Source organism: Corylus avellana, chromosome ca10, assembly GCF_901000735.1.
Source record: "Corylus avellana chromosome ca10, CavTom2PMs-1.0".
NCBI lineage: Eukaryota > Viridiplantae > Streptophyta > Magnoliopsida > Fagales > Betulaceae > Corylus > Corylus avellana.
Window position 1 is genome coordinate 17947469 of NC_081550.1, and position 18553 is coordinate 17966021.

The 18553-nt window shown below is 34.7% G+C and overlaps 2 protein-coding genes and 1 pseudogene across 2 annotated transcripts; 1 reads left to right on the top strand and 2 right to left on the bottom strand.

Moving 5' to 3' along the window:
* Positions 1-3063, bottom strand: part of LOC132164363 (osmotin-like protein) — a 3587-nt pseudogene extending 524 nt beyond the window's left edge.
* Positions 3064-12050: 8987 nt separating this feature from the next.
* On the top strand, positions 12051-12829 carry LOC132162744 (CLAVATA3/ESR (CLE)-related protein 46-like). Its single transcript, XM_059572971.1, has 3 exons — positions 12051-12228; positions 12347-12414; positions 12499-12829. Exons 1-3 carry the CDS (start codon positions 12102-12104, stop codon positions 12574-12576), a joined length of 273 nt encoding a protein of 90 aa, XP_059428954.1. The 5' UTR covers positions 12051-12101; the 3' UTR covers positions 12577-12829.
* A 387-nt stretch (positions 12830-13216) lies between these two features.
* Positions 13217-18429, bottom strand: LOC132164445 (inner membrane protein PPF-1, chloroplastic-like). Its single transcript, XM_059574958.1, has 11 exons — positions 18019-18429; positions 17557-17667; positions 17371-17445; positions 17182-17242; positions 16396-16469; positions 16182-16286; positions 15417-15524; positions 15223-15326; positions 14805-14954; positions 14590-14716; positions 13217-13458 (listed from the first exon to the last, which is right to left on the bottom strand). The coding sequence occupies exons 1-11, from the start codon at positions 18340-18342 to the stop codon at positions 13360-13362; spliced, it is 1338 nt and encodes a 445-aa protein (XP_059430941.1). The 5' UTR covers positions 18343-18429; the 3' UTR covers positions 13217-13359.
* Between the last annotated feature and the right edge of the window lie 124 nt (positions 18430-18553).

Sequence of the window (18553 nt, forward strand, 5' to 3'; positions counted from 1 at the left end):
AATTTAAAATTTTAAATATAAAAATTAAAAAAAAAAAAATTGAGCCACCCCAAACCCCCAATGGGGTGGCCGCGAGCCACCCCAAACCACCCAAAGGGTGGCTCGAGCGGGCCACTCCATACTACCTAGGGGTGGCCGCAAGCCTCCACGATCAACTAAGTTGTTGCATCAATGCCTCCATGCAAAAACTTGAGAGCTTCGGTAAATGGAGCTAGCTTTTTGTGCAAAATTAAAAGAAAATTTGAGTGTTTTATAGTTAGGACTGTAATCGAGTCAAGCTCTAAGATTTTAAGACTGGCTCGTTTACGAAGATGTTTATTCGAGCCGAATTCGAGTTTGAGCCGAACTATGAAATGTGTGTTCAAACTTGGCTCGTTTAAAGTTCGGGCAAATCGAGCTCGAGTTCATTGAGAATGTTATTCAAGTCGAACCGAGCTCAACTTGAACTCGAACTCAGCTATTAAATTCTTTAATGTATGATCTGAGCATAGTTCAAGCCCGAATTTTAAAATAACTTCTAGACATTTATTTATAGTATAAATATAAATATTAAGTAATTTATATTATATTTATTACTTAATTACTAATATACATACTTAAATTTATATAACTAATTTTTAGTAATAAATTTATATATATATATATATATATATATATGAACGAGTTAACGAGTCGGGCAAACGAACCGGTCGAGCTTTAAACGAGTTAAGCTTGTAAGCTTCTACCGAGTTTTTTCGAATGAGTCAGGTATGTATCATTTATTAGTCGAGCAGGTTTCTACAGTATCAAGCTCGAATTCAAATCGAGTTAAACCGAACAAGTATCGAGCGAGTTGTCAAACAGACTAATTTATTTACATCCCTATTTATAACAATGGGAAGGAATTAATATGCTATTTAAAACGTCTATTAAGGGTTACGATTTAATCAGCGTTGTAGGGTTGTTCAAAGTTGAAACCAAAAGTGGGCGAAAGTTGCGGTGCCCAAAATAAAGCAAACAACGCCTGATAGTCGCGGTGAAGCTTTTGGAATTTTCGAGAAAAGAACCAAAGCATATATAGGCCTTCGCTGACCAGACTTGGACGGTTGGACCTCTTCACTCAGCACAAACATCACAATCAAGGCTTCCTTTTCCCCATAAGATATTCTCCATCAATCTCTTTATATTTAAAATTTCTATAAATTTTTTAACAAAATTCATAAAAAATATCATTTGTCAAATTTTTTATCTAAAATTAAATTTAATATTTGTTTTAACTCATCTTCAAATATTAATCACACCAAAAGTAAAAATTATTTATTAATATTTACTTTAACTCATCTCCAAATATTAAAGACACTCAAAAACAAAAATTATTTATTTTTTAATATTATTTTGATGGTTGATATGATATTTTAATAAATCTCTCGTATAATTATATGGTAATTATATTTATTAATAAAAATAATATTTAATTAAAATAAATAAATATTTAGAGAGTTTAATATTTGATAATTTTATAAAGTGGCTAGTTAAATAAAAAATATATATATTCAAAATTAAATTCTAAAAAAAAATTATAGAGTTTAATTGGAATGCTCTAAAACATTATGCATCCATCAATGATTCTGCGAGTGGTGCATGAGAAATTTAGCCAAGAACAAGAACAAGAACCAAAGCAAGAAACGAACCCCCAAATCCAAATAGTTACATACATTCAATACAACATAATTAAGACACAGCAAGATGTCAAAAGGACGAGGAAAATGAACCCAATTAAACGGACAAACCCCCAAATCCAAATAGTTACATTCATTCATGCTCCAATACAGCATAATTAAGACACAGCAAAGTGTCAAAATGACTAGGAAAATGAACCCAATTAAACGGACAGAGTTTTTCTTTTAACTGAGTTAAAAAGTATTTTCTTCGATTAATAAGTTTATAAAAATGATATGTGTTCTTTTAACATGTAAAAATCACATGCTAATTTAATACAGAGACAAAATTAGAATAAATTTTATTAAAAACTCATGTGGATCATACATGTTATTAAAAAGATAAACACAAATTATTTTTATAAACTAAGTTGAAAAGAAATTCTCCGACCTTGAGGAAAACTTTATCCCAATTAAACTGGCTTATTTTATTTTCTTAGATTCAAACAAAAACCGTGAAGACATGGAAAATGTTGGTCTCTAGTGGCAGAAAATGATCTTCAGCTCACGTGGCGACGAGCACTCGTGCATGAGAGTTGGGGCTATCTTGCGCATATGTAAGTAAACGTGGCTTGAGGAACTCAGAGAAGCTCGAAGCCTTACACGTCAGCGGGCTATTGTATTGGTTTCTACTACACAGCTCGTCCGTACCAAACGCCTCGCACCCACTCTGGCACGCCACGACGGGGCCGTGATCCGGCGGTGACCGGACCTGCAACCTGTCGGAACACGTGGCGAGCAGGTTGGCGCGACAGCCGACTACGGGGCAATTGCCTTTGCCCTCGTGGGGGGTCACGGTCAAAGCCACGTTAAACGGTTAAAGCCATCGACGAGGCTGACACTGTATGAGGAGAGGTCGTTCTGGGCGTGGAGGGTATACTGGACCAGCGTGGCGGGGGTGGCGCCGCCTAGACCGCCGCACTCAAGGCAGCCACTGCAGTCGCCGGTGACGCAGAAGAACTGGTTGTTGGTGTAGTTGCACCCGGTGCGTGCCCAGACACGGCCCGACCAGAGTTTGGTCGGAGAGGGGAATTGAAGGAGTGGTAGGCGAGGGTGTTGAGCGCGAAGCCGCCGCGCTCGAGGACGGCGTGGCCGGAGTTCGGCTGGATGGCCTACCAAACCGTGAAGGGGCAGTTGTTGACGAGGGTAAGGATAAACTCTGGCTGCGTAACTGTGGTGAGGGTGCACAGGACAAGAAATGTGGCGGTGAGAAACAGAGTGGAAGCCATTTTTGTGAGACTTGGCGTGTGAGAGTAGGTGACGGGTTTTTCCTATTATTATTATTATAATTATTTTTATTTATTTATTTCTTCTTTTTCTATTGAGACTTGGTGAGGGTTTGCTTGTGGTTTTATTGGCATGAAGGAGAAACATGTCTTTAGAGCACTATTTGCAGACTTATCAAAATTCTTTTTTTTTTTTTTGGTTATTTTAGTAAAGTAATTTGGTGAAAATACCTAAAAAATCTCATTTTCAGCCTTATTACTTTGATAGAAAAAAAAAAAAAAAAATAGTGAGAGAATAGTATTCACTATTAATAGTGAGTACTTTTCAGATTAGAATTCACTATAATTTTTTTTTTTAATTGTAAATTCTCAAATTACGTAATTAAGTAATTTTTAGATATCGAAATGCTTGAAAAATACTACATACTTAAATGTGACATTTTATCGAGATAACAAAAAAAAAAAAAAACTCAAAATTATTCATCTTCACTTTTGTATAAACACTTATTCTTTATAAAATCAAAAAAGACAATTTTTGACTTAAAGCATTTTTACTACATAGAAAGCAAGAACTTAATGAAAAATATACTAAATTCTCAATCGTAACATACCATATTTTTAATAGGTGGCAATTTTCAAGCGTTTTGATGCCTAAAAATGGCTAAGATTACGTAATTTGATAATCTAATATTTCTTTAAAATTGTAGGATATCTTAATCCGTACTATTCACTCGCCAATTTAATAAAAAAAATTGTTTCTCTTTCCCCATTTTTCTTTTATGTTTCTTTCTCCTTCTTTAATAGTTAAATAAAGAACAAACAATTTTTTGATAAAAAAATATTTAAATAGAATAATAAAAGTAAATTGTTAAAAAGTGAGACAGTTGGAAATGCTCTAAAAACTAAAAAGGTAAGTAGTTAAAATAGATAAAATTATACTTTTAATTATTTTGGTAAATAGAATTTAGTGAGACGGTTAATAATGGTCTAATAAAATTACTATTTACTGCCTCTTCAAAACTATTTTTCGATCTGACTAGAACTATTTTTATTATTATTATTATTTTGACTAGATAATTTGATAAAAATGCCTAAAAAAACAAACCTCATTCTCATTCTCATTCTCAGCTAAATTGTACTGGGTTTTTCAGTGAGCTGGAAAGACTAACCTGCCCTTCTGTTCAGTCTGTTGTATGGTTGTGGGTAATCTGCAAAAGTTTGCTTTTTGTTTTTTTGGCAGTGTACTATTGCGTCTTTTTGTGGGTGCTGCAGCCTGCAGTACGTTCCCTTGTTTCTCACTGCAGTGAACTGCAATGATCAGAAACTAGGGATAAGGTCTGGAACGATGCAGAAAGTTACCCTGCAAGCAAGGCTACAACAAATAATACTATGCACCTTTTCCCTTTTTCACAATTATTTAAATAATTTTTAAAATTATTATTAAATTTGAAATAAATATACATTAAATTTTAATTAACAATAATTTTAAAAACTGTATTGAAAAGGGAAAGTGAAAGCCCAGAACTTCAGTGCAAATAGGTTTAAGAATAGCCAAAGGGGCAGCATCTCATTTCTGAGAAATTTTAGCAGAAAATATATATAATACATTCTTCGTACTTTTTTTATTTTTCGATAAAGTTATATTTTCTGATTTTTTTAATAAAGCAATTGCCAAGGCATAAACTTCACTAGCATATTTTTGCACTTATTATTATTATTATAAACTTCACTAGTAATTGCCAATGCAGTTATGATCATATTTTCTGCTATTTTGTAGCGAGGTGATTCCTCAAACATCACAATACTCACAGGTTTAAGATAGGATTCTCTTCGGTCCATAATGGATTAGAAAATATCTAGTTTATGGCTATAATTTTTAAGAAAAAATCCTACAGTTACAAATATGACACATGTCCTGCTACAAAAAAATTAATAAAAAAAATGAGTGACTGACCACCCCATATTGGCCATAGAGGGTGGCTAGACCACCCCATTTTAGTTGAGGGTGGTTCCCAATGGCCGGCCAGGAGTGGTCGAACCACCCCCAAGTGCCTGGGGGTGGTCCGGCCACCCCCTAAACCCAAACTAAAAAATATATATATGTAGCCGAACCACCCTCAAGGGCCAAACAATTTTTTTTTTTTTATTAAATCTGGCCATTGGTGATGGCTGGACCACCCCCAAGGGCCATGGGTGGCTTTGGCCACCCCAGGCTTGCTGGTCTGGGGTGGCCCAAGCCAACCTAGCCCCAACTGGGGTGGTCTGGCCACCACTAATGGGTGGCCAGTCACCTCATAATTTTTTATAATTTTTTTTAAAATATATAATATTTTATTATTTATTTTTATTAATAGGACATATGTCTTATTTATGGCCTCATGATCTTTTTAAAGAGATCCTAATTATTAACTAAATATTTTTCGGTCTAAGATGAACTAGGATGTTCATACCACGCCACCTCTCAAAAAAAAACTGTCCTATTTCATTCTTTTGAAGGTAAGAAAACACTCAAAAAGTCGTCAACAATAAACTGTCTTGGTGTTGATAAACCAAGGGAAAATCAAAGGAACAAAAAGTGTTTTCTTAAATTTAATTTAATTAGCTTTCTCTTTCTTCTCTTATTCTTCTAATATTTATTTTGAAATAAAAAAGAAAAAATAATAATTAACAGCGTTCATTCCGAGGTGGACTCAGACAAACGAAACACATTGGCTAAAGCCTGAAGAGGATAAGCAGCACCGTTCCGAGGTTCATGTCGGTTTGTTTTTGGTTCCTACAAACCGCTGAATCTCACTGGTTTTCAATTTTTTAAACTTCTCTCTCTTTATGATAAGTCTTGTTATAAAAAATAAATAATAGATTAATAGATATCATCATCCCAGCTTGGTTATTACTGACCAAAAAGAGAAATAACATTATTATTAATTTAATAAAGATGTGCAGATTAGATAATAGAACTTTGGCAATGTTTTGGAAGAACAGAAGCCTTTAAGGAATGGAATACTCAAGGTAATTAATTTTTTACAAAATAATTCGTAAAAATTTTATGCAAATCAGTCTAATAAAATGTTAAAACAGTTTTCGACATAGTGTTGACTGTGCATTTTTTGGGGCCTTCTAGATTATGTCTTTGAGTTCCCACAATTGCTACAAAATAATAAGAGTGTCAAAAGATCTGCTGGCTACTATGCCGAGAACTCCGATACCTAAGTTCTGTGGAGAAGACCAATACAATGCACAAAACTCAATCTACTTGAGTCTGAGTATTCTTGAGTGTGAGAGAAATAGATGATAGTTGAGCTTTATATTGAGGTAGACTTGAACTAGATCTTATTCTTTGATTAGATTTGGGAGTCCTGAGAGTTAAAATCTGACTGGCTCCTACTCTAATTTAGACTTTGAGTAGGACTTCTTGATTCCGATTCTTCCAATAGAACTCCACTTGGATTGTATCTCCTCACTTTAATTAATAGCTTTGTGAGCTTGTTATTGGCATTTGAGGCCCAATATCTAATTGGCTTGCAATACAAAATTATTCCCAACAGTTACCTTATAATTCCCTTACCTGAGGAACTCGAGTAATGTGAATTTTAGTTAGGGTCCCAGGATGACTTGATGTTTGGTCTTGCTCGAGACTCACGTCTTCCTCGGCGTGTGCATTAACTCTTTTGAGCTCGGCAGCTGGAGCTCCTCATCTTTGTTGGTTGACGGCGCTTCGATTCCCGGGAGTACCCCTAACTCTCTTCTTTGACTGAGGGTTAAAACTAACCCTATCTTCAAGACACCCAGGGTTACATCTAGCCATCTCTTCAACATATGGGAATGTGAAATCTGGCCCTCTTTTCAAGCTCTGTTTGACAGACTAAGATTTAAACCTACAAAATAATCTTTAGCAGCAATTTACGAGTCTTTTGACAAACTAACCTTTTCCCCTTTTGCCTCGGTATGACTCATTGTTTTTTGACCGGATGTCTCCCGTTGCATGTTTTTATCCAAGGTTTTCTACTTGTTGTCGGGGATGACTTATTTTTTGATTGGGTTGTCTCTCGTTACTTGTTTTTACTTAGAATTTTCTCCTTGTTTCTGGGGGACGACTTGTTTTTACTCAAGTTTTCTTTCTATTTCCGGGGACAACTTGTTTTTACTTTTTACTTAGGGTTTTCTCTTTGTACTTGTTTTTATCTAAAGTGTTTTTTCTTTTTGCTAGGGAAGACTTGTTTTTACTCAAGGTTTTTCTCTCTATACTTTTTATCCAATGTTTTATCCTTATTGCTGGAGAAGACTTGTTTTTTTGACTGGATTATCTCTCATTATTGTTTTTATCCAAGATTTTCTTCTTGTTGCTGGGAACAACTTGTTTTTTGACCGGTTTGTCTTCCGTTAATTGTTTTTATTCAAGGTTGTCTCCTTATTTTGATGATGTTCATTTTTTTTATCAGGTTGTCTTTGGTTAATTATTTTTATCTAAAGTTGTCTCATTATTTTTTATCGGGTTGTTTCTCATTAATTATTTTTTATCTAAGGTTGTCTTCTTATTTTTGATGATGTTCATTATTTTTTACCGTTAATTGTTTTTATCCAAAATTGTCTCATTGTTTCTGAAGTTTGAGAATTGCAAGTTGTCGAAATTTCGGATGCTTCTTGCACCTTGTTTTCTTTTGTAATCGAAGACCACTTGAATTTAATGCTCGACATAAGATCATCTTTTGGCAGAGAGAGCAAAAGGTTGCATAATCAAAATCTCATGATAAGCTTTTTTGAAAAATCATCCATGCTTTGTTCGTCCAGCATGTCCCTTTGTCTTCTTTTCTAATTTTTCGTCTTTTTTCCTTTTTGTCTTTTTTGTAAGCTATTCCGACAACTTCGACCCCTGGAAGGAGTTTCTGCTTAGGCATTATACATAAAAACAAAAGAACAAAAGAGAAGGGTTAGGAAGTCAAATAAATGAATTTAAATTTTTTTTTAAGCTGATGTGATAGACTGTGAGTGGCAAATAAGGAAGAGAGAATTGCATTTTTTTTAATTTAAAAATCATTGCCACGTCAATTTAAAATTTTTTCTGAATTCATTTATTTAGTTCTCTAAGACGTCTCAAAACAAAAAACTTTCAATGAACCGCTTAAAGTCAAAAAAAAAAAAAAAAAAAACCACGTGTCATAGACAGAAGCATGTCTCCTAAATAAAACTCAAAGCAGAGGTTATCTATATAGTATATAGAGTCGTGTGGAACATGCTTCAGTGCTTCTCTCATAGATTTTTATTATTCTTGAAATTGCAAGAGCAACGAATTAGACAAGATGCCACAACTCCAATAAATTGCCAAACGCCACGAATTGATTAAAACACCATTTAAATTATTAATTGCTGCAAGTTAACGAACTGGAATAAAAGAAAAGTATAGACTTATCTTTGCGTAACCGGTAAAGATGTCAGTTACAGTTGAACACATATATGAGATAATGAATCTGCCATTTCTGAAGAAGATGTTCATTGATTTAATGCAGATCTGAGATGTCTGAGTATAGGTCTGTGATCTATGTATTTTGATTGCTTGAACGCGTGTTCACCACCATGTGAACGAAGTAGTGGAGAATTCGTTTTGTTCAACTTAACCAAAACACTGCAGTATCATTCTATTTATATAAGTTTACGCGAGAACAATAGAATTGGAAAAGATACACCATACAGGAAAAGTTATTTAGACCTATTTTATATATAATACAAGTCACACTAAAATAAGGTAAATGATGGTAAATCAAATATACATGTATCAATTGAGTGGCTCTCTAATGAGAACTTGAGCAACACGTATGAGTATATATGACAGGTCTTGTGCAACACGGAGAGGCATGTATAGAAGGTCTTGGGGAATCATTGACAGCTAGAGTATCAATCACCAAACCTTTACTTGATTTCTTTCTTGTTGTCTATTGAATTGATGTCCATTATTCTCGCAGCAGGATATGTATGAGAGCTGATTTCCATAATATTAGTAGCAGAATCTTCATGAGGTGAGGTGGCTGCTGGTACCTTAACATTCCCCTGCAAATCAAAGGGTCTGGGCAGAACCATTAGCTTGGATTGTAAGAGGGCAAAGAGAGCAAATGATAGCCTTTTGGTAAAAACATCTACAAGTTGGTCACCGGTGGATATGAATTTAAAAAAAAAAAAAAAAATTATATTATTATTGTAATAATTATTGTAAAAATTATTATTATATAATTAAAAAATAAAATTATTATTATTGTTTTTTTTTTTATTATATTTTTTTTTAATAATTTTTCCTTGTTTGGTAAAATGGTTGGAGTTGGCTTAGACACTGTTCATCACCATGTTCCAAAAAAATCAACATCAAAACATTTTCACTTTTTCATGCCACTATTTTTTTTTTTTTTTTACTTTTTTATACCAAATATTATTACTTTTTTTCACATCAATCTACGTCAACTACAGTGTCTAGGCCAACTCATTTGCTAAACACCACCTAAAACATCCATGGTGGATGCTCTTGTTTTGGGTTGTCAAGAGTTTGGAGTGCCCATTTGAGCGATGTTGCTGGGCCTCATTGGGCCCAAGAACACAATAGATGATCATTTAATACCATGAGAACGCCTCCACCCAAACGAAAGGAAGTTCTAAGGTGATTTGGTAAAAACTTGATTTTTTATTTTTTATTTTTATTTTATATATATATAGGTAAAGTTTACTGATGGATAGAGATGTCCATTGAATTTTTCATTATCTAAGTTATGAAAACTTGATATTTCTACACCAAGGAAAAATAATAATAACAAAAAAATAGGACAAAAGAGATGAAAGCAAATTAAGAGTGCTTAAACCCAATATCTATCTCTAGGTAATTAATTGCAAGATACTAATCATGGCATTAGTCACCTTTGTTCATACTTTTGTTTACTTTCTTTTCAAATCTGTCTCCCCTGCCAAAGCCAAACTCTTCGGTTGAAATTTTATTATAAACTGAATTGTGGATTTGTGATTAATCTTATTTGGTAGCAATCACTATAAGCCAAACAAGTCACTATCACCTAGCACCTAATAAAAAACCAAGAGAAATGCCCTATCACCGCACTTTTATCCTATTTTACTCACGTTTCATTTCTAATAAAAATATAATAAAAATGTGGTGTATATCATTCTTAAACAAGAAAAGGAAAAAGTAACTATCATGTGTGATTTGACTTTTGAATCAAGTTTTTTGCTTTACAACTCATCATTTTCTCATTCTTACTCAAAATCTTTAAAATTGTTATAACAAATAAGAGTGTGCCGAAAACGGGGATTCGATATGACTTAGTTTTAACTCGGGCAAGTCAACTTTCGACTAGAGACAAATTCGATGTTGAAACTCATGTTGTATTTCTGATAAAGTCGGATTGGAAGTCAAAATTGGTTAAGAAATTATGACTAATTTTGACTCAAATCGACATATTAAACCTTATTTTTAAAAAAATTATGAAACGACGTTGTTTTGGTGCACCTATAAAATACATCTTATTTAGCCAAAGCCCTAATTCACAACCTCCTCATAGCTGAAAATCCTAGTCTCTCGAAATTTACGTTCTCCTCCCCCATCTCCACCAATGACAACATCTCCTTCAGCTCTATTCTATCTCGAATCCCATTTACCAGTAGTCCCTGGGTAAATGTGGAGTCATGTATGAATTATGGATTACCATCTATCTTAAAAATTGAAGTTAATAAATTTAATCATTTAATTAATATTCTAACAATTAGATCTGGACATCTACTTAATACTATGTTGAATTATTAAATATTTTAAAAACTCAAGTCAAAAAATAAAATTTTAATTATTTAATTAATATTATAATAATCAATGATTTTGTAAAACTATATATATTCTAAGACTTCATGTATAGTAAATTATTATAAGTTATCTGGTAGGTAAGGGTGAAGGTTGTACTGACCTCAGCACCATGATGCAAAGCGTTTCCTGGCAATTCTTTTTCAACTTTTGATAGACACCGATAGAGTGCTGCCAAATGAATAAAACGAGAAACATGTGCATGTGTCGATATATATATATATGCTTCGTCCATGTCATATTGATAGCAAAAAAATATACTCCATTTCCATTTGATTTATGAAACACAAAAATAAAAAATAAAAAATAAAAAATAATTCACATATTATGTTTGTTAATGTGTTTGAGGGGTTGTTTTTGATTTCTGAAAAGACAAAGGAAAAAAAAAAAAGAAAGAAAGAATTTTCACATAGCATGTTTGTTTATGTGTTTGAGGGATTGTTTTTAATTTTAAAAAGTGTTTTAACGTGATGGGTAAAAATTATTTTTAAAAGTGTTGTTAGGTGGAATTTACATTTTATAGAAGATATTTTCTATAGATGGCTTATTTTGAGAAATCCAAATATACGTAGAGTAAAATAAGAAAAAATAAATAATTAAAAAGAGAGAAATAAAAGCCGGGGTGGCTGCGCAGTCACTCCAACAAGTATGTTAAAACACCAGTTTTGTCAAAATATTCTTACAACAATGGGTATAAATTATTTTGTGTTTTGAGTTGTTTGTTAAAAGATGAATGCTACATATTCTCACTTTCTGACATGTTCAATGATAATTTTAAAAGTCACGTCAAAAAATGTAAGAGTAGAAGTGTTAGAGTAAGAATATGTATAGCATTTCTCTTGTTAAAGTATTTATCTCAATGAAAAAAAAAAAAAAAATGGTACATAACAAGAGTAGAGGCCTATAATGGGCAATCAGGAGGATGGCGAGTGAAATGGTTTAATGAGAATTTACTGAGTTACAAGTGATTAGTGGGAATTAATCTCAAAGTTGTCTGCATAAACGACAAATTAAGAACAACCAAGACCTTTTATATAATGTCAGGAACTCCAACACTAAAAAAGAGCGGGTCCCTACATGCCATGCCGACAGCACTCAGAACAAAATAATAAGTCGTTACAAATTTATCATGGATGCAATGATAACATAGAAAGAAGTCAACCCACAATGAGGAGAAACCCAGATTTCTAATCTTATCAAATCCCCAGCATGCAATGGCATAGGATTCCCAGCCACTTTTAACAAACATTCCCACCTATTTTTTTTCTATTTTTGTTATGATTTCTTCATGCTTCTACAAAAACCCCCCCACCATTCACAACCACTAGAAGAAGCATGCATCAGCAGCTAATGCGCAGAATGAGAAGACACACTATAATCCATCTTCTTCTCCTAGCATGCCTCCTGCTTGCAGCTTCTCAACAACCTTATTTCTCTGTCAATGTCCAAGCTCTAGAACCAGGTAAGCCACAACCCTTTTTTTCCCCCGTTCCGTATGTAAAATAGCTTTGTATCGGTTAAGTTCGCGGGTTAGAGGCTAACATTGTATCATTGTATCCTGTCCTTCTATGTTGCCGCAGCTCATTTCAGGCTAAGAAGTGGACACACAAGCTTAAGGTCGCACAATAGAAATGCATTGCCTAGTTGGGTAAGTATAAGGAGTACAGTTTTTTATTTTTTATTTTTTCATAATTATAATTGTTCTTTAAAGAAATACCATTTGAAAAAACAGGTTGAAGAGAAGAAGATTCATAAAAGCCCATCAGGTCCCAACCCTGTGGGGAATCACCGCCCACCGTCTAGACTATGAAAAACAGATGGATGCACATTTTCTGCATATTTTGAGAAAAACAAGATCAGATGTATCCATGTAGTTTGGAAAAGCTGTTCTTTAGGGTTTTGTGCTTGTGTAAAAAAATGGAAATTAGCTGGAGATGTGTACTTTAAAATCCTTTATTAGTGACTAATTGCTAGTGTTTATCCTAGAATAAGATTTAAACTAGGCATAAAATGTCTCCACATAACTTAGTTTTTTTTTTTTTTTTTTGGTTTGCAATGTAGTTGAGATGAAAGGGCCGAAGAGGTTCTCATGTTTCACTTCATCAGTGGATCCCCTGTTTGCAAAATGGGTATTTTTCTGAGACATTTTTACAAAAGGCATAGAAAACCCCATAGGCCCAACTCTAAGCCTAAGGTAAGTTGGGACAGACTGATGAAGGAACCCCATGCAGAAAAACCAATAGCCGTCAGAATCAACATAATGTCTACTTAAAGAAGTATTTCTCCTTCCAATAATCTGTAAGTTTAAATGTTGCTTCACAAGATCTTCCAAGAATGAGAATTGCTGTCATACGGACAGCTTGAGATGTGTTACATTTAACAGTAAGGTTTTTGAGGTATCCAATTTCATAAGGAAAATAACTATTCAGAACATGTGAAACAATCGTGGCAAGAACCGAGGAATTTGGGGGACGAATTTTATTTTTAAGATGGAAGAGCCAACGTAAAAATGGCCACTATATTAATCAAAATACAATTTGTTGAGATATACAGGACTCACCATAAACTACAAACATACAGGTATACGGTCACTTTATACAGCACGCTTCCGCTTTGATCGCTTGCTTCTCCTTGGGCGCGGGACCTCTTTGCTAACACCAGAAACATATGCTTCTTCTAAAACCTCATCGCCCTGTCAGAAACTTTGAAGTTAGTTTCTAAAAGGCCAATTTAAAACAAAACCATCAGGCAAAGAAATTTGTTCATAAAATAGAACTAGGCACCCAAATTTCAGATCCTAATTAAGGTGGGGGCTGTCAAGAGTGATAATAATCCTCCATTTCATATAAAAATAAATAAAAAATAAAGTAGTTGCTAAATCTCTTTTAAAATATGTCTTCATTTGTTTTTTATTTTTATTTATTTATTTATTTTTTATAAGTGTATTATCAAAATGAGTAGAGGGACGCAACCCATGTATACAAGAGGTATAGAGGGTAACCCCTATTGACTAGAAAAAGATTTACAGAGCTCTAAGAAATCAGAAAAGGTGGACTCATGTGTCTTCATTTGTTTAGCACTATGTTCACATATGGAGCTAAAGGGGAATCATCCTGCCAAAATGAACTAATCTCCCTTTACTTGGTACAAAGTTGTCATTATTTATAAACATAAGACGAGTATGATCCGCTTTCCACCTAAATGTCTCTGACATATATGCCTACCAACATTATGCTGTATCCCTGTCATTGAATGGTAGGGTGGCAAGAAAATATTATTCCCTACTCCTCAACTGTTTGATGTTAAGCCAAGGTCCAATCAATGTCTTCCCTACAATAGCTGAAATGACAAACCTGAGGCAGTGGAACCACCTACTGCCTCCACACAGTCAAGACAATCTCATGATCATGCTGCCATATGGATTCAATGTCAACTCTGTCAAAGATGACTACCGTGCCTCTTGTTTGCTTCTTTATCATCATCAGTTTTAAGTCACAAAGGACGAATATAAGAAACAAGTGCTACAGTGGCTCTCAGCACTTTAAATTGCAACAAACAAGATAATTCTGAACCTTCGTTTATTGGTCCCACTAAATGTAATCCTTTTTCAAATCAAACCAACCTGATGATTTTCATTTTTTCTTTTTTCTTTTTTCTTTTTTCATATATGGAGCTCATTTCTTTTCATTTTTTAATTTTTGGGTAAAAATTATTCACAAAAGGAAAACAAAATAATATAATTTCATTATAAATTGATTTGGGAGGACATGACCAAGGATACTCCAACCGAATCGATGGTTAAAAAGTAAAAGTTGAATTTCACCTTGTCCTTAGTTCCTTCTTCTGAATCATCGTCAGAATCAGATGTGGAAGCCAGAGTCTCAACATCTTCTGCAGGTAGTGCCTTGCTCAACGTTTTCTTCTTTTCTTCCTCTTTTAACTGCCTAAACCTGTTTATTACCATTTTTGTCAGTAAGGCAATTTTCTTTTTTAAAGAAGCTGATGATAATAGTTCACATTCTGTCATGTAAAACTAACCTCTCACCAGACTGTACTGGCTGAGAAGCGGCTCGTTTTGCACGTCCTGCTGTAATGATTCCACTAGCATTCTCACTCACAACAGGTTTTGCGCCACCTAATTTGCGTAACCATACTTGCTGGGCCGTGCTAAGCACATTGTTTGTGAACCTAAAAGCCACATGGTAAATTATGCATACTCAGCATAGTAGAACAAATCACAAAATTATGGGGCAGAATCATAAGATGCATAAGGTCATTTGGCTACCCCGAAGTGTTAAATTAGTTCAAATACCTATTCTTATGGACATATAAACTACTCTGGATATATCGAAAGAGATATATCTACGAACCAGTTATCAGCTAAAGAATGTCAATGGTTACAGACAATTCCGAAGGGACAGACAAGGAAAAGTAAAATTGTTAAAGAGAAACCAACCAGTAAATTGATAATCCTGATGGGACAGATAAGGAGAAGTAACCAATCATGAGTGGAAGAAACTTGAAAACAAGAAGTGTATTCTTTTGAGCTGGATCATCAGTCTGCCAAAAGAAGACAATATATCACAGCTTCACAATGCTTAGAAAGAAAAATGAGAAGAGGGATGGTCAGTGAAGAGGCTCATGCTTTACCTGGGGAGGCTTCATGAGCTCCATTGAAAAATACTGCGAAGCAACAAGGAGGACAGGTAAAACAAGGTATGCTGCAGTGTCATTCCAGCCCAAAGGTGGGTGGCCATCCTGCACGAAGAATTCTACATTGTAAAAAGCCATATCAGATGCACAAGCTTGCAGGGAGGAAAGAAAAAACTTGTCCATTAAGTGCCACACATGTAGAAACTACAACCAACAAACTAAAGCAGGTTTGCCTAACTGGCTATTGTAAAGTGTAAATCTAATTATGTAGATCCTTGAAGGTTCACATGGAACATAGCTCATCTGTATCCTAGGACATGCTTACCACCCACAACATGCATCTATCCAACTAAAGGGAGAAGCATGATGGATAAGCAGAAACGTCAACCTACCAAGGCAAACTTGACCTTCCAAACTTCAGAAATGAACCATTATTAGGGGAAATTTTTCCTCAAAGCACAATACTGAACACATCCTGAACACATCTACTAAGGCAGAACGGTGTAACAAACAGGCCACAATACTGAACACATCCTGACTACTAACCAAAACCCTCTGCATCACTAAATCTTGCAGATATCTGCTTCAAATTGAGAGGTCAAGCTAACACTTTCATGATCAATGACTCAAATAAAACTTCAGTGACAACAAAAGAGTTTAAATTAATAGTTGTTGCAAACAAATTAAATCTTTAACATAAATAAAAGAAGCAGCAGAACAATTTTTTTGCTTCACAGCCATGGGAACGTAAAAGGCCATTACCACAAATGGAAAAAGCCAGGAAACTCCAGATCCACTTTGTCGAGCAGCGATTGTAGTTGGGCCAGCCAGAGAGGGAATCCAAAAGAAACCTTCTGTCAACAGTCCCTTAGAGTACAATTTTCACAAAAATTAGCAATGATCAACTTGGGTGAAGGTATAAAATTTGCCCAATAACATCACTTGAAAGATGATGGGATATTAACCACCTAATTACCTCGTTTGCCACATTTGAAAGAGCTTGATATAGCCCTATCCAGACTGGAATAGTAGCCAAAGTTGGGAAACAACCTTTGCAGAAAAATGAATAAGAAATTAATATGCATCAGCTAATCAGGACGATAAGATGTTAAATCACAAATTATTCAAAAAGCTTAAGCTGATAGAAAATTGTGAATTTAATCATTTAATTATATTCTAACACTCTTTTACATGTGGATTCAAACTCCTCCTCAATAAGTGAGGCCTAACACGTAGAATTACAGAGACAAGGTTCGATCTCAAAATCTCTATTCTAATACAATGTTAGATCATCAGTCATTCCAAATGTTTAAGCCGATATAAAATAGTGAATTAATCATTTAATTAATATTCTAACATAAGGCAATGTGTGCATTCAATAGATGCAATATATCTGAGAAGGAGAAGATAACAATAGCAAGACCTTGAAAAAGGGAGAGAGAGAGAGAGAGACATAAATAAAATAAAATAAAATAAAAAACTAAGAAACAGGCATAAACAGGCTCTGATAAAGATAAAGATGAAAATGATTCAGCTACTATAATTCATATCCCAACACCAACCGCCAAAAAACATATATTTGGGAAACTATGACTCATATTCCAACACCAATCACCACATAAACATATACTAGGGATTACTAATACTAGAATTAATAAACCACCAGCTCCATATAATAAGACAATTTATATATGATGCAAACTATCAACAGCTTGAATTTGAGAATAGAATGCAGTGTTTAAGACATTTATTAAGAAAATACCTGCCAACGGATTAACCCCAGCTTGTTTATATAGCCTTGATGTCTCAAGTTGTATTCTTTCCTTAAAAGAGAAAAACAGGTCAGAGTTATCAGAAAGAACCATACTTACTACTTGCGGGGAAAAATAACACATAAAAGTTAAAATTTGTTGCCCAAATTGAAGATCCATATACAGAGAATGTGTCTCACCTGATTACCAGCATATCTTTGTTGAATGGCTTTAATCTTTGGTTGAAGGTTCTGCATAGCTAGTGTTGATTCAACCTACATATATTACTGAATGTCACAACCCAATAGTACTAACACTACCGAAATCCAGCATATCACATCATTACAGGCACACTGAAATTTGATGCATTCACAGCAAAAACTCACCTGCTGCTTTGTCAAAGGAAATGTGGCAATTTTCACAATAACAGTTAGTAATATAATGGCAAATCCATACGCATACGGCACGTGCACAGCCGCAAGCCCGTCCTTCAATACCTAATAAAATCAAAACCCTTCATTCATTCAAAACCCTACTTATCTGTCTCTAGCAAATTACATATCACAAAAATTAAATCGTTTCGCTCACCATTTCTCGGAAAAATTCACAATTACCAATTAATTTAAATCATCAATTGAAAAATTCACAATTACCAATTAATTTAAATCATCAATTGTCTCAAAAATTTAAACTAATAAGAAACCATGAATTAAAAAAAAAAAAAAAAAAAAAAAAATTGAAAGATACAATATAGAGTTGAGATATCACTGCTTAGATATCATGTTGAGTCACGCAAATCAGCCGCTGTATATTTAATCATTTAATTATTATTCTAACAGTATATTTACCTTAAGAACGACCTCCATGGCGTCAGAAATGAACCCGAACCACCCATTGTTTTTCTGTACTACAGCGTCGGCGGAGCTCGCGGCCGGGTCGGCGGCAACTGCGGCGTCAGCGAGCGTGTAGAGAAGGCCTTCGACTCTGGTGAGTACCGCAGACAAATCGACTGGAGAGTGCAAGGAGTGGACGGGAGGGATGTCGTGTAAGCTGAGCTTCACTCTGGTGGTGACGAGCCTGCCACGTTGAGGGAGGGTGCGGAGGCCATGGCGAGAGAGGGACGGGAGGGGCGCGCCGATGAACGGTGGGGATGAGATTAGGGTTTTCGCCATGGCTGAAGAGAATGATAGCGAGCTCAGCTTCTCATGAGAGAGCGGTTTGGAGATGAGGAGGTCTTGGCAGTGGAAGGTAGAGAATGAGTTTTTCGAATTATCCGTATTTTCGTAAAATATCAATTTGACTGTTTGAGCCAATCCGCGAATGCCAGGTTAGAAAAATACAGGGATTCTTTAGCCATTTTGTTGAATGTAGAGTGCGTAATGA

Excerpts from the sequence above, each read along its gene's own strand:
- LOC132164445 (XM_059574958.1), bottom strand. The coding sequence starts at position 18,342 with ATGGCGAAAACCCTAATCTCATCCCCACCGTTCATCGGCGCGCCCCTC. Across the intron at positions 15,327-15,416 it reads AGCTCATGAAGCCTCCCCAG|ACTGATGATCCAGCTCAAAA; the intron begins GTAAAGCATGAG and ends TTCTTTTGGCAG. Across the intron at positions 14,717-14,804 it reads CCAGTACAGTCTGGTGAGAG|GTTTAGGCAGTTAAAAGAGG; the intron begins GTTAGTTTTACA and ends GGTAATAAACAG.
- LOC132162744 (XM_059572971.1), top strand. The coding sequence starts at position 12,102 with ATGCATCAGCAGCTAATGCGCAGAATGAGAAGACACACTATAATCCAT. Across the intron at positions 12,229-12,346 it reads TGTCCAAGCTCTAGAACCAG|CTCATTTCAGGCTAAGAAGT; the intron begins GTAAGCCACAAC and ends ATGTTGCCGCAG. Across the intron at positions 12,415-12,498 it reads GAAATGCATTGCCTAGTTGG|GTTGAAGAGAAGAAGATTCA; the intron begins GTAAGTATAAGG and ends TTGAAAAAACAG.